Source organism: Lithobates pipiens, unplaced genomic scaffold (genome assembly GCF_037356315.1).
Source record: "Lithobates pipiens isolate NorthernLeopardFrog02 unplaced genomic scaffold, aLitPip1_a1.2 Scaffold_18, whole genome shotgun sequence".
Taxonomy (NCBI): domain Eukaryota; kingdom Metazoa; phylum Chordata; class Amphibia; order Anura; family Ranidae; genus Lithobates; species Lithobates pipiens.
The window spans coordinates 508,571,049-508,589,375 of NW_027507758.1; the positions used below are offsets into that span (position 1 = coordinate 508,571,049).

Sequence of the window (18,327 nt, forward strand, 5' to 3'; positions counted from 1 at the left end):
ATCGGCGGGGGTTGCAGAGCATTGCAGAGTGTTGCAGGGTATCGGCGGGGGTTGCAGAGCATTGCAGAGTGTTGCAGGGTATCGGCGGGGGTTGCAGAGCATTGCAGAGTGTTGCAGGGTATTGGCGGGTGTTGCAGAGTGTTGCAGGGTATTGCAGAGCGTTGCGGAGTGTTGCAGGGCATTGCGGAGTGTTGCAGGGCATTGCGGAGTGTTGCAGGGCATTGCAGAGTGTTGCAGGGCATTGCAGAGTGTTGCAGGGCATTGCAGAGTGTTGCAGGGCATTGCAGAGTGTTGCAGGGCATTGCAGAGTGTTGCAGGGCATTGCAGAGTGTTGCAGGGCATTGCAGAGTATTTGCAGGGCATTGCAGAGTATTTGCAGGGCATTGCAGAGTATTTGCAGGGCATTGCAGAGTATTTGCAGGGCATTGCAGAGTATTTGCAGGGAATTGCAGAGTAATGCAGAGTATTTGCAGGGAATTGCAGAGTAATGCAGAGTATTTGCAGGGAATTGCAGAGTAATGCAGAGTATTTGCAGGGAATTGCAGAGTAATGCAGAGTATTTGCAGGGAATTGCAGAGTAATGCAGAGTATTTGCAGGGATTTGAGGGGTTAATTTTCGGTGAGCAGCGATGTGGGCACTGCAGATGCAGCCCACATCGCTGCTGACACCGATCTCTTCCCCCTCCGCTGTACCGATCGGTACAGAGAGGGGGAGGGAGGAACCGGCGTCATAACATGACGCCGGCTTGTTTACAAGTGATCACTCCGTCATTTGACGGAGCGATCACGTGGTAAACGGCCGCGATGAGCGGCCGTTTACCGTGATGCGCCGGGTCCACTGGACCCAGCGGTCACGGATGCTCTCGTGTGCGCGCCCCAGGGGGCGCGCGTAGAGCAGAATTCTAGGAGGCCGTTAATTAACGGCCTCTTAGAGTTAAACAACCGCCCTGATGCCGTTAATCGGCAATGGGCGGTTGTTAAGTGGTTAATGAAGTCCACTTACTTATATCTGTCCTCACAAGTTCACTTTAACAGCTGCCTAGAGTCCATCTTTAAAGTCTACGCTACATTTGGTAGACTAATATTAGAAATCTAAAATAATATTTAAGAGAAAAGAAAGAGCTTTAAATAACTTTTAAGCCTATCCGTGCGAGAAGAGAAAAGGCTTTTAAGAAGTGATAAAAGCTAAGTCATGAAACATTCTCGCGGTTTATCTTTGATAAATAATTTTGCTGGATCTTCACATATCAAATTGTGATATATCCACACCACATTAGTCCAGATATAAATTCTGCAATTCAAGCACTTAAGTTGCATCTAATGCATTTTTTATTGGGCTTTGCTGGATTTATGAAAGACTCACACTGGGAAAACCAAAAAAATAACCCTTCATTGATTAAGATTTACAAACCTCGGCCCGCATAGCATTGTTTTCAGGAATAGAGCACAATAAATCAGAAGCCATATTTAGCACTGCTGGAGTCAATACACTTTCTACACGAACTTCATTTAATCTTTTCATAGTAACATTTTGCTGTTTGAATGGAATGTAACTTAGGTTATTCACTTGATTCAGTACTTGAAAATCACACTATAGGAGCCTCTGCAGGACAAACAGACAACACACAAGCATTTATACTTACCACTGTAGGATTTTGTTATGATACATTATTGTATCATATTTCATGTTATATTGGCAAATATTTGCCAGGCATCCCTTGGAGCATCAAATCATGTCAAGCAAAAATCACTGTTGACCATATACAGCTATTTCCTAATAAATTCAACTACCTTTCCGTTGCAAAAATGTTTAATTGGATCAGGGCAACCTATCAACAACAGTTTATCTATTTATATCTATAAGATAGACAAAGTAGTAGGCTGCTTTCACCCGAATGTCCATTCTGTGATCAAAGGTTGATCGAAAGTGGTTAAAGGAAAACCCCACTTTCATTCAAAATTGATATAGCATAAGAATTTGCTAAAACAGTAAAAATCCTATTGTCTGCACTAAAGGCTGGGCAGCTAGCAAAGGGACCAATATATGTTCATTTCAAAGACCTTTGAGAAAATTGCAGCTCAAACTCTACACCCAAATTTCACATGTCAAATAAATTATATATGTATAGAATTAAAAAAAACAACAACACTAGAAATAAGATGTAAATGAATCAACAGAATCATAAAATAAATATAGTGACTGAAATAAATTAAACATATAATGCCCGCAATTGGATATTTTTTTTTTTTTTAAAGGTTACACTTTTATTTGTTTTTAGAAAAATAACATAATCAAAAATAACATTGTACATCCGTACATAACATGTTTGTGACTTTACATCCTTATATCGTCAATTGCATACATACACAAGTGTTATTTACTTGCAATGCCTAAACAATAAAAGCATTTTTATCATATTGCTCTACGTGAGTGTAAGCATGTTCCATTCAAATTCTTCATCAACATCTACATATTTGTAATACAATAGAACATCTTTCATGTTCAGGATCATGACCATTACCTATTCCCACTTTATTAATAATTGTCTACGTCTCTTCCCCCTATCCTAAGCAGATATTCCATCACATGGGGCACATTGGATCCAACCTGCCCATATTTTGTCAAATTTTTTAGTACTCCCTCTGGCTGTATATGTGAGTTTATACATTGGTAGTGAGCCATTAACTAATCCTATCCAGTATTGTAAAGACGGTGGGGTTGCTTCCTTCCATCTAAGAGCAATTGCTTTTTTTAGCATAACAGAAAAGTATTCTAAGTAGAGTCTTCTGTGATGTGGATATACTTTCCTCCTCCAAAACACCTAATAGGCACCTGGCAGGAGAATAGAGATTGGGTAGGGGCTAAAGCATCTTCTAGATATAAGAGGATCACTCTCCAAAATGTTGCTATTTCCGGGCATTGCCAGACCATGTGGAAGAAGTCTCCCACTGCCCCTCTACATCTATAACATTCAGGTAAAACCATTCTTCCCATTTTGTGGAGCCGCAGTGGGATGTAGTAAATTCTATGGAGATAGTGAAATTGTATCAACTTGTCCCTGGCCGAGATCAGCGAAGGTAGGGCTGTCTCCAAGACCTCCTCCCAAGATTCCTCTGTGATGGACGGGATTTGTCCGACTTCCACTGTGCGGACACCCTGCCCATCCTGGTAGAGGAAGATGTCAGTAAAGCAAAGTAGTACCGAGATATGAGCTTGGTGTGGTCCCCATCCGCTACTAGCTGTTCTAATTTTGAAGGAGTCAGTATCACCTTCTGTCTATCGTATTGTGCGTGTATAGCATGCCTCAGCTGCAGATATCTATAGAAGAATGTATTAGGCAGTTTGTATTCTATCTTAAAATCTGTAAATTATTTGAATATTCCCTCTTGGAAAAGTTGGTGTGCATACTTAATCCCATACGTCACCCAACATTCCCCATCTGGTATTTTAAAGATCTCCGCCAGCTGGGGGTTATGCCATAGGGGGGCATTGGGTGACTCAGATAGGCTAGTTCCCTTTATTTTAACATTGCAGATATGGAATATTTTATGGGATAGCTTCAGTATATCAGCTCCGTATGCAGAATAAGGGCCATTTCTGTATAATACGTTAATTAATGCTTCATAGGAGTGGACCTGGGCCACCTGAGTAGCCACTGAAGCAATATCCAATGTTGGGAAGCCCCACCAGTGCACATGTGTCAATTGGGAGGCCAGATAATAACACTGTAAATCTGGCAGTGCCAGACCTCCCGAACGAATCGGTAGGTGTAACGTGTCCAATGACACTCTGGCTGGTTTGGCTCCCCACAGAAAGGTCACTAGTATCTTATTGATTCCCTGAAATATTTTTTTGGGGATATAGATCGGTGTGTGCCACAACAGGTATAAAAATCTAGGGAGGTATATCATCTTATTTATTTATTTATTTTACCCAGAAGGTTGAGGGGCAGTGTACGCCACGTCTGTAGATTTTCTTTCAGTCTCAGCACCAGGGGTGATACATTGTTTTTAGTATAATTACTCAATGGCAGCTGCACCTCAATCCCCAAATAACGGAACTGGGAAACCTTCTTTAAGGGCACCTCCGATGGCAAGCTAGGATCATACCCAAGGCAGAGCGGGAGGAGCATGGATTTAGTCCAGTTCACTCTGAATCCTGAGTATGCACCAAACCTAGAGATCTGATCAAGTGCCTTCCTGAGTGAGTCACCTGTGTCTGCTAAGTAAAGGAGCATATCATCAGCATATAGTGAGTTTTTTTTTCTTCTCTGTTGTTAATTTTACATCCCTTGATTCTGGATTCTGACCTCAAACTTGCTGCCAATGGTTCAATAGCTAGGGCAAACAGCAGGGGCGACAACGGACACCCCTGCCGAGTGCCTCTTGTAATCTCAAATTAATCTGTGATAATATTATTCACTTTGAGTCTTGCCGTTGGCCTAGTGTACAGCAGTTTCACCCATGCTACAAATCTAGGGCTGAAGCCCAACCGCCCAAGGACCGTGAGCAAATAGGGCCATTCTATTGAATCAAAAGCTTTATATGTGTCTAAGGACAGTACTACTCGTGTGTCCTGATCCTGGCCATCCGATTGGAGAATGGTAAAAAGACACCTAAGATTTATTGCCATTGATCTCCCGGGTATAAAGCCCATTTGATCCAGATGAATAACAGATGCTATAACCTTGTTGAGTCTTAGGGCTAGAATCTTAGCTAATATTTTGGTATCAACATTAATCAATGATATGGGCCTAAACGACTCGTATAGCTCACGGTCCTTGTGCGGTTTCTGTAGTAACACAATAAGCGCCTCCCTCAATGATTCAGGAAGCACACCCTGTTCCCGGGCTCCTATAAACATGGGGCCAGACTGTCTGCATATGTGTCATACCACTCTGCCGGGAAGCCATCCAAGCCTGGCGTCTTATCCGGGCTGAGGGCACGTATTGCAGAGAGTATTTCCTCTATGGTAATGGGAAGTTCCAGGTCCTTCACTGCTTCCTCTCTCAATTCTAAGAGCGGGATGGGGGCAGGTACTCACGAACCTCCTCTTCCCCATAATCCACCCTAGAAGAATACAATTCAGAGTAAAATTGCACAAACGCATTCGCTATTTCTGTTTGTGTGGTACACAGGGTCCTCTGTTTGTCATATATACGTGGGATAGAAGCTGGGGTCTGCTGTGAGTGGGCCAGGTATGCCATCAATCTACTGTTCTTGTTACCAAATTCAAATATGTGTTGCGCTTGGTATAGAAGTTTTTTCTGTGTTTTTTTCCACCAGTACTAAATCTAGGTGTCTCACCCCCTCACTCCAAATTTTATATGTATTCGAATTGGGGTTTTCAATGTAGTCCACCTCTGCATCTGTCACTTTCCTTTCCGCATCTAGAAGCTTCCACTGCCTATCTGGTCTAAGTTGTTTAATAACCCCAGAAACGGAGCCTCTAAGTGTGGCCTTAAACGCATCTCAGGTGATTCCAACAGGAGCCTCAGCTCTGTTCTCAAGCCAAAAGTCTCGGATAGATGTCTGTGTTGACCTCTCAAAACTTTCCTCCTTGAGCCACAGTGGGCTCAACCTCCACATTGTGTACCCTCTTGGCCGCTCCATGTCAAAAGTGATCAAGAGTGGGGAGTGGTCCGAGACAGCACGAGGTAGATATTGGGCTTCCAGCACTCTCAGCAATAACTCACTGGACACAAAGCACAAGTCTATCCTGGAAAGGGTATTAAATGTGGTGGAGTGACAGGAATAAGCTCTGACATGTGGGTTTTTCCACCTCCAGGTCTCCACCAGGTTATATGACCCAATACACTGAGCTAATGGGGAGCTATGTTTAGGCGTCATACCAAATCTGTCCGTGTCAGGCGAAAGCACCACATTCATATCACCTGCAAGAATAATGGGGCCCTCTGTGACCTGGAGGACAGCATCCATAATTGTTCCCCACACTTCTATAGTAAATGGGGGGGGGTGTACACAGCTACAAAAGTATACAGTCTGTTGTTGTCACGTACCTTTAAGCAGAGCCCGGAGTGCAGGGAGTGGCCTCTCGTAGACCTCTGACTCGAGAGACCCTGGTAGTGATGACAGGGGCTCAGGAGCACAGAGGGGCACAAGTGCCTGACTGGATAGCAGGTGGTAGAGGCAGCAGACCGTTGAAGGAGGAGGTGTATTGTAGTCCGGTGTCAGAATGCAGGCAAAGGTGAGGTAAGGTTCAGCAGACAGCAGAAGGATTCCTGTAGTCCAGCAACGGCATACAAGTGATTGCAGGAAATGACAAACAACGGAGGGGTATTGTAGTCCAACAACGGATGCAGATGCAATGGAATAAGAGGAAGTGGAAGAGTCCAGTAGTCTGCAGCCAGAGGTAGAAGGCTACAAACGCAGAGGGAGTACAGCCAAATATTGCGGAGGACTGGGAGGTGTCCTGTAGTACAACAGCAAGCAACTTACAGTTGACGGGTGGTGTAACAGTCCAGGTCAGGCACAGGTGGGCAGATCAGGTACAGAAACGGAATCCAGAAGAGTAGTCGGGTACAAAGCCAAAGTCGGGGGGCAGGCAGCAAACAGCAGAGTCGGGGAAAAGCCGGGTTCGATACGGATCGGGATACAGGTACAGGTTCAGGTTCAGGTTCAGATACGGATTACCAGGAAGCACAGGAACGCTGTTGATCAGGCAGCAAGGCAGTGAAGCATGGCTCCAGTTTAAATAGCGCTATTGGCGCCAATTTGCGTCAAACGGCCGCGCGCGCACCCGCGTCCGCACTCCCGCGCGCACCGCTGATCGCGGTAACGCTCCTGAAACTGGGCAAAAGATCTTCTGCGACTTTCGCCGCTCGGACGTCCGTGAGGAGGGTCTTCCTGACAGTTGTCTATTTCCAATACTAGAACCAGAAACCTAGCCATAGGGTCGGTCTTGACCGTCTTGGTATGGCACAGTAATTACTTGGAGACCAAGACCAACACCCCCCTGGCATAGTTGGAGTACGTAGAGTGGAATACTCTGCCCACAAATGCCCTGTGAAGGGCCAATGTCTTAGATCCTGTCAAGTGTGTTTCTTGGAGAAAGATTATACTTGGGTTACGTTTTTAGATATATTTGAACACTAAGGCACCTTTAACCACTTGCCGACCGCCGCACGACGATGTACGTCGACAGAATGGCACGGGCAGGCATAAGGGCTTACATGTACGTCCTTGCCTGCCCGACGGTCGGGGGCCCGATCGGGCCCCCGCCCGGTGCCTGCGGCAGTCGGTATTCGTTCGGGAGCGATCCCGGACGAGGGGACGGCCATTCATTCATGGCCACCCCCTCGCGATCGCTCCCGACGAATGAAAATGTCCCGTGACATCATTTCCTCTCCTGTAATGTAAACACAGGAGAGGAAGTGATGTAATCTCTCCTCCGTGTCGGTATTTTTCATTCCGGCACCGAGGAGAGAGCATCGGTGAGTTGCACAAGCACTACACTACACAGTAGAACATGCCAGGCACACTCACACCCCCCCTTTACCCCCGATCACCCCCCAATTACCCCTGCCCCCCCAGTCACAGTGACACCAATTGCTTTTTTTTTTTTTTTTTTTTTGCATTGGTGTCATTTGTGACTGTAATAACTGTTAGGGCAGTTAGGGTTAGCCCCCTTTAGTTCTAATGTGCCCCCCTAACCCCCTCAATAAAGGTTTAACCCCGTGATCACCCCCCGTCGCCAGTGTCACTAAGGCTGGGTTCACATTGCAGCGGTTTATGAGAACGAATGTGATTCGCACCGCACTGCAGTGCAAATCACATCCGATCTCTGTGCGATTCGAGTTCAGCCATACAGATAGTATGGCTGAATTTGTGTCGCACCCGCCGCACCCGCCGCAAATTCGCACGGGACCCTTTTTTTGGCCCGCAGCAGAATCGGATCGCATGGGTGTTCACACCATGCGATCCGAGTTTGCAGATCGCACTGCGATATGCGAACTGATCTGGGGGTGTCATTAACATTTCACTGACACTCCCAGCAGTTCGCATAGGGCAGTGTGAACTGCCGCCGGTAGACATGCGATGCGGGAACCCGCCGCGGATTCATGGCGTTCCCGCATCGCTCCAGTGTGAACCCAGCCTAATAAGCGATAGTTTTTCTGATCGCTGTATTAGTGTCCCAGGTGACGCTAGTTAGGCAGGTAGGTATTTAGGTTCGCCGCAGCTTTTTATAGCGCCAGGGACCCCCATATACTACTGCATAAAGCCCCCTGATTGCCCCCTAGTTAACCCTTTCACCAGTGATCACCATATAACTGTTACAGGTGACGCTGGTTGGTTAGTTATTTTTTATAGTTTCAGGGCACCCACCATTTATTACCTAATAAAGGTTTAACCCCCTGATCACCCGGCGGGTGTCATTTGTGACTGTAATAACTGTTAGGGCAGTTAGGGTTAGCCCCCTTTAGTTCTAAGGTACCCCCCTAACCCCCCAATAAAGGTTTAACCCCGTGATCACCCCCCGTCGCCAGTGTCACTAAGGCTGGGTTCACATTGCAGCGGTTTATGAGAACGGATGTGATTCGCACCGCACTGCAGTGCAAATCACATCCGATCTCTGTGCGATTCGAGTTCAGCCATACAGATAGTATGGCTGAATTCGTGTCGCACCCGCCGCAAACTCGCACGGGACCCTTTTTTTGGCCCGCAGCAGAATCGGATCGCATGGGTGTTCACACCATGCGATCCGAGTTTGCAGATCGCACTGCGATATGCGAACTGATCTGGGGGTGTCATTAACATTTCACTGACACTCCCAGCAGTTTGCATAGGGCAGTGTGAACTGCCGCCGGGAGGCATGTGATGCGGGAACCCGCCGCGGATTCGTGGCGTTCCCGCATCGCTCCAGTGTGAACCCAGCCTAATAAGCGATCGTTTTTCTGATCACTGTATTAGTGTCACAGGTGACGCTAGTTAGGCAGGTAGGTATTTAGGTTCGCCGCAGCTTTTTATAGCGCCAGGGACCCCCATATACTACCGCATAAAGCCCCCTGATTGCCCCCTAGTTAACCCTTTCACCAGTGATCACCATATAACTGTTACAGGTGACGCTGGTTGGTTAGTTATTTTTTTTTATAGTTTCAGGGCACCCGCCATTTATTACCTAGTCTCACTAGTGTACCCCTAAATTTAGGGGTGTCTACTTTCCAAAATGGGGTCATTTGGGGGGGGTTTGTGCCATCTTGGCATTTTATGGCCTTCAAAACTGTAACGCCCTTAGAAAGCCTGAAGGCGGTGCTTGGTTTTTCGGGCCCCGTACGCGGCTAGGCTCCCAAAAAGTCCCACATATGTGGTATCCCCGTACTCAGGAGAAGCAGCATAATTTATTTTGGGGTGTCATTTCACATATGCCCATGGCATGCGTGAGCAATATATCATTTAGTGACAACTTTGTGAAAAAAAAAAAAAAAAAGTTTGTAATTTTCCCGCAACTTGTGGCAAAATATAAAATATTCCATGGACTCAACATGCCTCTCAGCAAATAGCTTGGGGTGTCTACTTTCTAAAATGGGGTCATTTGTGGGGGTTTTGTGCCATCTTGGCATTTTATGGCCTTCAAAACTGTAATAGGTACTGAGGAGTGAAGTCAAATATTTACGCCCTTAGAAAACCTGAAGGCGGTTCTTGGTTTTCGGGGCCCCGTACGTGGCTAGGCTCCCAAAAGGTCCCACATATGTGGTATCCCCATACTCAGGAGAAGCAGCAGAATTTATTTTGGGGTGTCATTTCACATATGCCCATAGCATGTGTGAGCAATATATCATTTAGTGACAACTTTGTGAAAAAAAAATAAAAAAAAATTAAAGTTTGTAATTTTCCCGCAACTTGTGGCAAAATATAAAATATTCCATGGACTCAAAATGCCTCTCAGCAAATAGCTTGGGGTGTCTACTTTCTAAAATGGGGTCATTTGTGGGGGTTTTGTGCCATCTTGGCATTTTATGGCCTTCAAAACTGTAATAGGTAGTGAGAAGTGAAATCAAAAATTTACGCCCTTAGAAAGCCTGAAGGCGGTGCTTGGTTTTCGGGGCCACGTACGCGGCTAGGCTCCCAAAAAGTCCCACATATGTGGTATCCCCGTACTCAGGAGAAGCAGCAGAATTTATTTTGGGGTGTCATTTCACATATGCCCATAGCATGTGTGAGCAATATATCATTTAGTGACAACTTTGTGTAAAAAAAAAAAAAAAAAATGTATTTTTTGTCATTATTCAATCGCTTGAGGCAAAAAAATAAAATATTCAATGGGCTCAACATGCCACTTATCAATTTCCTTAGGGTGTCTACTTTCCAAAATGGGGTCATTTGGGGGTTTTTTGTACTGCCCTGCCATTTTAGCACCTCAAGAAATGAGATAGGCAGTCGTAAACTAAAAGCTGCGTAAATTACAGAAAACGTACCTTAGTTTGTAGATGTGACAACTTTTGCGCAAACCAATAAATATACAATTATTGACTTTTTTTTACCAAAGACATGTGGCTGAATACATTTTGGCCTAAATGTATGACTAAAATTGAGTTTATTGGATTTTTCTAATAACAAAAAGTAGAAAATATCATTTCTTTTCAAAATTTGCGGTCTTTTTACGTTTATATCGCAAAAAATAAAAATCGCAGAGGCAATCAAATACCATCAAAAGAAAGCTCTATTTGTGGGAAGAAAAGGACGCAAATTTTGTTTGGGTACAACATTGCATGACCGCGCAATTACCAGTTAAAGCAGCGCAGTGCCAAATTGTAAAAAGACCTCTGGTCATTTACCAGCAAAATGGTCCGGTCTGAAGGTGGTTAATCTTGGAATTGAGGCCTCTTACATTCCACGATATCAAGTTAAGAGATTGCATGGCGAATAAGTACTATAATCAATGAGTAAGGAGCATAGTGGCACCAATGAAGGGTGTACCTGGGGGCCCCCCTAAGTGGACAGAGCAACCCACCCCACCCCCCTGTGCCCCACATTACATTGCAGATCAGTAGTATCGTCACCCCCCAGAGTGGGAGAGGCATAATCATACACAACAATATGAACATGTTATAGGAAATAGTGCAAAAGTCAGAAGAACCATCTGTAATAAACTGTGATCCATAACCGAGGATCAGAACTTCCCCTCCCGCCACCCTGCCCACAGCCCCAAACATCCCACGAGCTTGTACCCCAAACTGGGAACCAATAGACATGTTCACCCCTGAGGGGGGAATACTCCCAGTCCAGCCGGACAGGGCGATCAAGGGTGGGTATGTGTTTCCAAAAGAGCAAAGTGTAGACCGCGTTGCTTGCAGGATGAATCCCAGCCTGCCAGTCTGAACATATATTCCAATTGCAGTAATACTTCGTGTCATGACATGGTGAGCTTTCTTGTACGCTTGTATTCATTGTATGTTATGCTTGTATGTTAAAAAGAAAAACAAACAAAAACCAAGGGCTCCATTTACATGTGAGGACAGTAAGTGAGGGTCATCCCTGAAGTCAGTGAGGTCAGCCCTATAGTAAAGTGAAATTGGTTTCAGAGAAAATAGAAGAAGGTTTTCTGCCTAATAATAGTAAGAAAACTAGCAGTCTAAACAGTTAAACTTATACAGCAATGTTTTTTGTAATAATAATTACGGCAGATGCCTACTATCAGGCAGTGCATTTATTTTTAAATGAAAAATTTAATGGGATTTAGTCAATTTCTTTTTTTTTTTCAAAGTTATCCATTGATAGTTAATTTTGATTTGTACAAAGCCTTTATTTTACAAATAAACAGGGTGATCCCCTGATGGTGATTTTTGCAGGAAATTATTGACTTCTAAAGCAAAAGCTCAATGCTGGCTGGTCATTTGTTTGTCTTAGTCTAATTAAAAATCAAGATGAGGTCATATATATGGCGCAGTGGGGAACAGGAGGTGGGGTCCCGTCTCTGAATTATTCAGCTGAGTATATCTGAGGTATCGCTAATGAGATCCGTTCACAACATTTGCTATTCACAGTGGAGCAGTAAAGTCAGCCAGTGGGAGGATAGCAACAGAACCAATTTGTTCACTGTATTCAGAGTATGCAAGATGAGTTATGATTGTTTAAGAGTTACTGAACTTTACACAACATGTGTTTTAATCAATCTGTCTATCTCTCTCTCTCTCTCTCTCTCTCTCTCTCTCTCTCTCTCTCTCTCTCTCTCTCTCTCTCTCTCTCTCTCTCTCTCTCTCTCTCTCTATCTCTCTCTCTCTCTCTCTCTCTCTCTCTCTCTCTCTCTCTCTCTCTCTCTCTCTCTCTCTCTCTCTATCTATCTATCTATCTATCTATCTATCTATCTATCTATCTATCTATCTATCTATCTATCTTTTGTTGCACATAGAACCTTGTATTGATGCACTGGTAAACATACAGTAGATGTACAGATGAGCTTTCTTTGACAGGCACCATTGTTGTTCCACATGCATGCATACCCCCTTTTGCCATGGCAAAACCTATAAAAAAAATCTTCATCAGAACATCACATAGTGCCTTAAATATAAATTATAGTTATATAAATTGTTATTGACATTCCTTAGAATTGAGCTGGGCCTCTGCATCAATTGGATATAAGTTGCTGTGCACTGTCAATTAAAAGCAAGCATTTAAATGCAAGCGCACTTGATGGGGATTTAGTCTTTCAGTTCCTCATCAGGCTCCATCCACTCAACGGGTGCTTTGGCCATGGAGACTAGTTCCCTATTGGGTCCACCTCTCATGTGACTTTTTACGGATATGGGCCTTACCTAAATCCCCAACCCCTTTCATATTCAGCTTTCAGCTGAGGAATTCAGCTGAACGGGACTGGAGATAAAGCCCTGTGCGGGAAGCTGTCACATTAATGTCAGCTTCACAGCACAGACTTACCCCACTCTGAGCACTAGTGTCTCTCTGTATACCAGTTCAGAACTTAACCACTTCAGCCCCAGAAGATTGTATTCCCTTCCTGACCAGAGTACTTTTTACAATTTGGCACTGCGTCACTTTAACTGACAATTGTGCGGTCATGCAATGCTATACCCAAACAAAATGTGTGTCCTTTTTTTCCCACAAATAGAGATTTCTTTTGGCGGTATTTGATCACCTCTTTAAATTGTTTGCATTATAAACAAAAAAAGCGACAATTTTGAAAAAAAAAACAATATTTTTTACTTTTTGCTATAATATATAATATATATATATCCCCATTTTAAAAAATAAAGAAAACACATTTCTTCATCAATTTAGGCCAATATATATGCTTCTACATGTTTTTGGTAAAAAAAAATCTCAATAAGCGTATATTGATTGATTTGCGCAAAAGTTATATTGTCTACAAACTATGGGAAAGATTTATGGCATTATTATTATTTTTTCTAGTAATGGCAGTGATACGTGATTTTTAGCAATACTGCAATATTGCGATGGACAAATTGGACACTTTTGACACATTTGTGGGACCACTGACATTTATGCAGCGATCAGTGCTATAAATATGCACTGATTACTGTGTAAATGTCACTGGTTAGGGAAGGGGTTAACACTAGAGACCAATCTAGGGGTTAAATTTGTGTCCCTTAGATGTGTTCTAACTGTGAGGGGATAGGACTGACTGGGGGACTACTTAGTAGGAACAAACAATATGTCTCCTCTCCCCTGACAGAATAGGGATTTGTTTACACACACAAATCCCAGTGCTGGCTCTTGTGCACGCAATCGTGCGTGGCCAGCTGCGTTCGGGCCTGTTGGCAATTTGCATTGTGTCCCCCGCCATGTGGCAGCATGCGCATGACCTCTGAAGGCTCTTAAAGTGAACCCCGTATCTGTACATGGTTTTCCGCAGTGGTGTCATTGTTCAGCAATAAGTAAGTGAGCCAGTCGGGAACCTGTTAACTTTGCTGTAGTAAGAACTACGCACTTGACATGTACTGTTGCTGAAACTGACGCAACAGTTGCCTCAATTAGGCGCAGGTAGGTTGAAAGAGAACTACTGCCAGAAAATTTGATCTAAGATTGTATGGCTCAGAGCAGTGGGAAACAAAGTCTTACTTTGGAAGTTTGCAGTCAGGGTGTCCAAGCTGAGGTGTCCTCCCACACACCAATAGACAAACAGTCATCGAATAAAAGCAGCCATAAACTCCATACCATCAAGCATATTTATTTACAAGCCTTCACGGTGAGTACAGTCAGCAGCAAACTTTTGCTGCTGATTGTACTCACTGTGAAGGCTTGTAAATAAATGCGCTTGATGGTATGGAGTTTCCGGCTGCGTTTATTCGATGACCTACTGCCAGAAAATTGTAAATGCTCTATTTCCAGTCTGTGCCTAGAAGTACTTCTAGAGAAGAGCTCTTCTCCATTCATGTGGTTTCTTCTGCACCTCAGTCCTCATTGGAACTTTGTTCAGCCAGTATATATGTATCTGTATTCTTGCCTCCAATATATTCAGTAATTATTTGAAGATAACGTCTTTTTTTCCCCCTACAGTATTGTGTTAAAAATGATAATTTCTTGTTTCTCCCCAGATCTTGCATATGGGCTGGGTGGGTGAGAAGGTGCAAGGATCCGACGGATCGCATGTTTATAAATTTAAATTCCTGGTTCTGAAGGGATCATCATTCTACATCTTCAAGTCGCAACCAGTAAGATGATAAATATTACTGCTTTATTCACTCTAATTTTAATTATCTTCTGGTAATATGCCCAGCCACAGTATTATATGGTACAGCAGTTTCTAAAGACTTGATCTAATTTATTGTGAACAACTTGTATCAAAGAGAACCTGTGCAAAAAAAGAATATGTTTGTGGGACTCAAGTATAGGTAACGGAATGAAAGATTTAGGGAGACTGACCAACTTCTGAAAATGCTAGTTGTCTGTCTGTCATGCCGAGCCTCTGGAATAATTATCTTATCTTAAGTTGTAAACATTGAACAAATATGCACATGGAAAGTTCGAAATTCATGTTCACTTTTCTAGTCTGTGTGATTGTTTCAGTTCAATGACCTAGCAGAGTTTATTGAACATTCCAAAAGTTTGAGTGCTGAATATGAACACCAGAATCCAATAGTAGTCAAATGTTCAAAAGGCAGAGAATTGTCAAACAAATGCCCTGGTGTACATGGCACATGTATCAAAGCAAACAAAATCGCAGCCTTTATAAAAAAAATTATGACGGGTGCACTTTATATTAAAGATCCAATATTTTCTCAGTTATTTTTCAATGTATCTTCCCAGGAGAAAGGGGTGCATTAGGAAATGATGTAATTACTTTAAGAAATGGCATGATTTGAAAGTTACTAGAAAGCATTAGCAGTCAGGTCATTATCAGGTGGTCTGATGGAACTGAAAGTCCTTCAATTTTATCAGACAGCAGTTTTGTATAGTGATTTGGTCACTGGTTCGAAATCAGTGATTTGCATTGTTCTATCCAATGCCCATGTATAATAGATAAACCCTTTGTTTCTAGACAAATAAAATATATTTTGCAAAGAGTTGGAGATGATTATAACGCCTGTCAGGTTTCCTCGTTGTCAATGTCCCATTGGGTAGATTTCCTTTTACTTTCTGTCTCATAAACACAATAGGATGTCTTTAAATAAATAAGGTGAAATCCCATCTTAGGAGGGATGGATTTATGCTTTCAGCTCCCCTAGACCAGACTGTTTGTACCCCTTACCCCTTCCTTCAACTTTAATGTATCAGTCCTTTTTTCATTTATTTTTCTTATACTTGCTACCTGCTGGCCTGTTTGCAGAAGCCTGCTGTCTGCTGGCACTTGTACATATTTTTAATTGCAGGGGTACACCTGAAAAAAGATAAATCAAAAGGATAAAGTCCATAAATAAATGTGTCAAGTGCCAGTAATGAATGGCTCATAGGGGACAGTGCATGTCAGTTTGCTGGTGGATGGCTGCAAGTGCTTTTGTCTTTTGACATGGAAGAGTGAGGCTAAGACTTGACAGTCTGAACAGTGTTCCGCATCTTTGCCCTGTTAAAGCATACCTCCCTGTGTTCAGTCCTGCTCTGTCCTCTTTGCATGCAAGATTAAACCTTAACAGCAGAGAGACAGCAGAGCTGACCTGGTCATGTTTAAGTCTAGGTGCTACATCATTAAGCCAAGTGATGCTTCCCCCCAATGTGTCCTCTTCACTCACAGCTGCAGCCTAATACAGAAGATGCACTGACAGCACTAAGCACAAAAAAAAGGCACAATCAGTTGTTGACCATGTGCCACCCCTAGCATCCTAAGATCACTAACCATAGGTGATCTAGGTTAGATTCCAACCTGGGCCCGCCACATTTCACTTGAACAGGTTTCCTGGAAGCTTTCTCTTTTTTCCTGTTTCAGTGAATTTCTCCTTGTCAAAAAGAATTTATTGAACATACAATAGAGTATTTGACAATAGGTTAAGTGCATAATATACAACAGAAGTAATGAAGCTCAGAGTTATATATTCAATACAATGTAAATGATATATTCAACTATAATTACTACTATAACAATAACGCATATTAATGGTATGGTTTATTAGAGGAATTAGCTTCTGAAGTAGGAAAGAGTTTGAAAATCATAATAGGAATAGATAGAGAAGAAAGGAAAGATAGGAAGAGAAGAAACTAGGAAGGGAAGAAGAGAGGTCCGCAGGGTCGAGTTGGGAGCCGCCATATCACTCAGAATCCATATACTGTAATCACTCACTTCCACATTCCCCTCTAATTCTGGATTTCTCATCAGTTTCGATCCTAGACACAGTGGTCAGTGAGAGAGAGGAAAAAGCATACCTACTCTAACCAAAACTTAAACATTTTTTTTTTTTATTTGAATTTGGACATAACTCAAGACCTTAAATAGCTTACATTTTAGGAAGTATGTGCTGTACTGTACATATACAAAATGTCGATTTCCCAGAAATATGCAGGTTTCTTATCTATGAAATTGCATGGATTGGAAGTAAAGGTTAGAACTAATTTTCACAGTAGCAGACAACATCCAACAGATGTTATTGAAAAATAACTTATTGTTTTATTCTTCGATAGAACTGGAACATACAGTACTTCAGAACTAGTTGCTACATATCTTTTATATTCTCCAAAGAGATAGCCTTTATCCATGTGCTTGCAATATTTGATTGTACATTAGTAATATTTGGGGTTTTTTTGCGCTTCTTTTATTCCGGAACTATAAGTCAAGAAGATCTTTGTGTAAAAAAAATAAAAGCATGGTAACAAGAAAGGAAGCAGGCCACAAGTGTATTCATGAGCCTTAGAGCAATGCTGTTTTAGTCCAGTACGTGTTTTGTTATAAAATAACATAAAATTCGGAGGATTGACAGCTAAGTAATTTCTAAATTGTTTTGTACTGTTGGATTGTGTAAACATAGTAGCTACTAAGTCATTATTTGGGTATATATATATATATATATATATATATATATATATATATATATATATATATATTTTTTTTTTTTTTTTTTTACCATAATGTTTGGAACTTCTTTCCTTAAAAAGATGGGTCTTTTTGTCCCTTGAAAATTGTGCCTTAAATTATAAGGTAAACCTTTTATGGTGTCCAGAAGTATAACTAGAATTCACATAACTCATGAACATAACCCAAACAATCGTCCCTACTATTATTTACTTTGAAAACCGTATGCTACTTTCCTATTCAAGAGGGTTCAATAGTAAGCTTCATTGGTAATAGAAAAGATGATTGAAGGGAAAGCAAATGTTTCATTCTATGCCAACTGTAATAGAAAATTCAGTTGTTGGGTGCAGGGAATCTGACCCTACCATGGTTGCATCTCCTACATTCAATGTAATCATGCCTTTGCTGGTAGGAGCTGCACTACAATGCATCAAAGTTCATTTTATATAGAGCTGCACAAAAAATTGGCGCTATACTGCGTAAATCCTGTATAATAATAATAATAATAATAATAATAATAATAATAACAATAATAATAATAATAATAACTATAATAATGTTCTAATAAAACATGAAAAGAAAAAACAAAATAACTGCACTGCTTTAATTTGCAATTGATTGGTCATGCAACACTGTACCCAAATAAAATGTATATATATTTTTTTACACAAATAGAGCTTTCTTTTGATGGTATTTGATCACCACAGTATTTTTTTTTTTGCTATATAAATTTAAAAATACTTTAATTAAAAAAAACAAAAAACATGTTTTTCTTAGTTTCTATTATAACATTTTGCCAACAGATAAATGTAGGCCAAAATGTAATCTGCTACATTTATTTGGTAAAAATAATCCACATCAATGTATATTATTTGGTCTGTGTGAAAGCTACA

The 18,327-nt window shown here is 42.0% G+C and overlaps 1 protein-coding gene across 2 annotated transcripts in view; it reads left to right on the forward strand.

Moving 5' to 3' along the window:
- Positions 1-18,327, forward strand: part of SNTG2 (syntrophin gamma 2) — a 787,936-nt gene that overhangs the window by 606,213 nt on the left and 163,396 nt on the right. For both annotated transcript variants that reach the window (XM_077488701.1, XM_077488702.1), the window contains exon 12: positions 14,532-14,648. In XM_077488701.1, the coding sequence (XP_077344827.1) occupies positions 14,532-14,648 (117 nt within the window). The remainder of the gene's footprint in view (positions 1-14,531; positions 14,649-18,327) is intronic.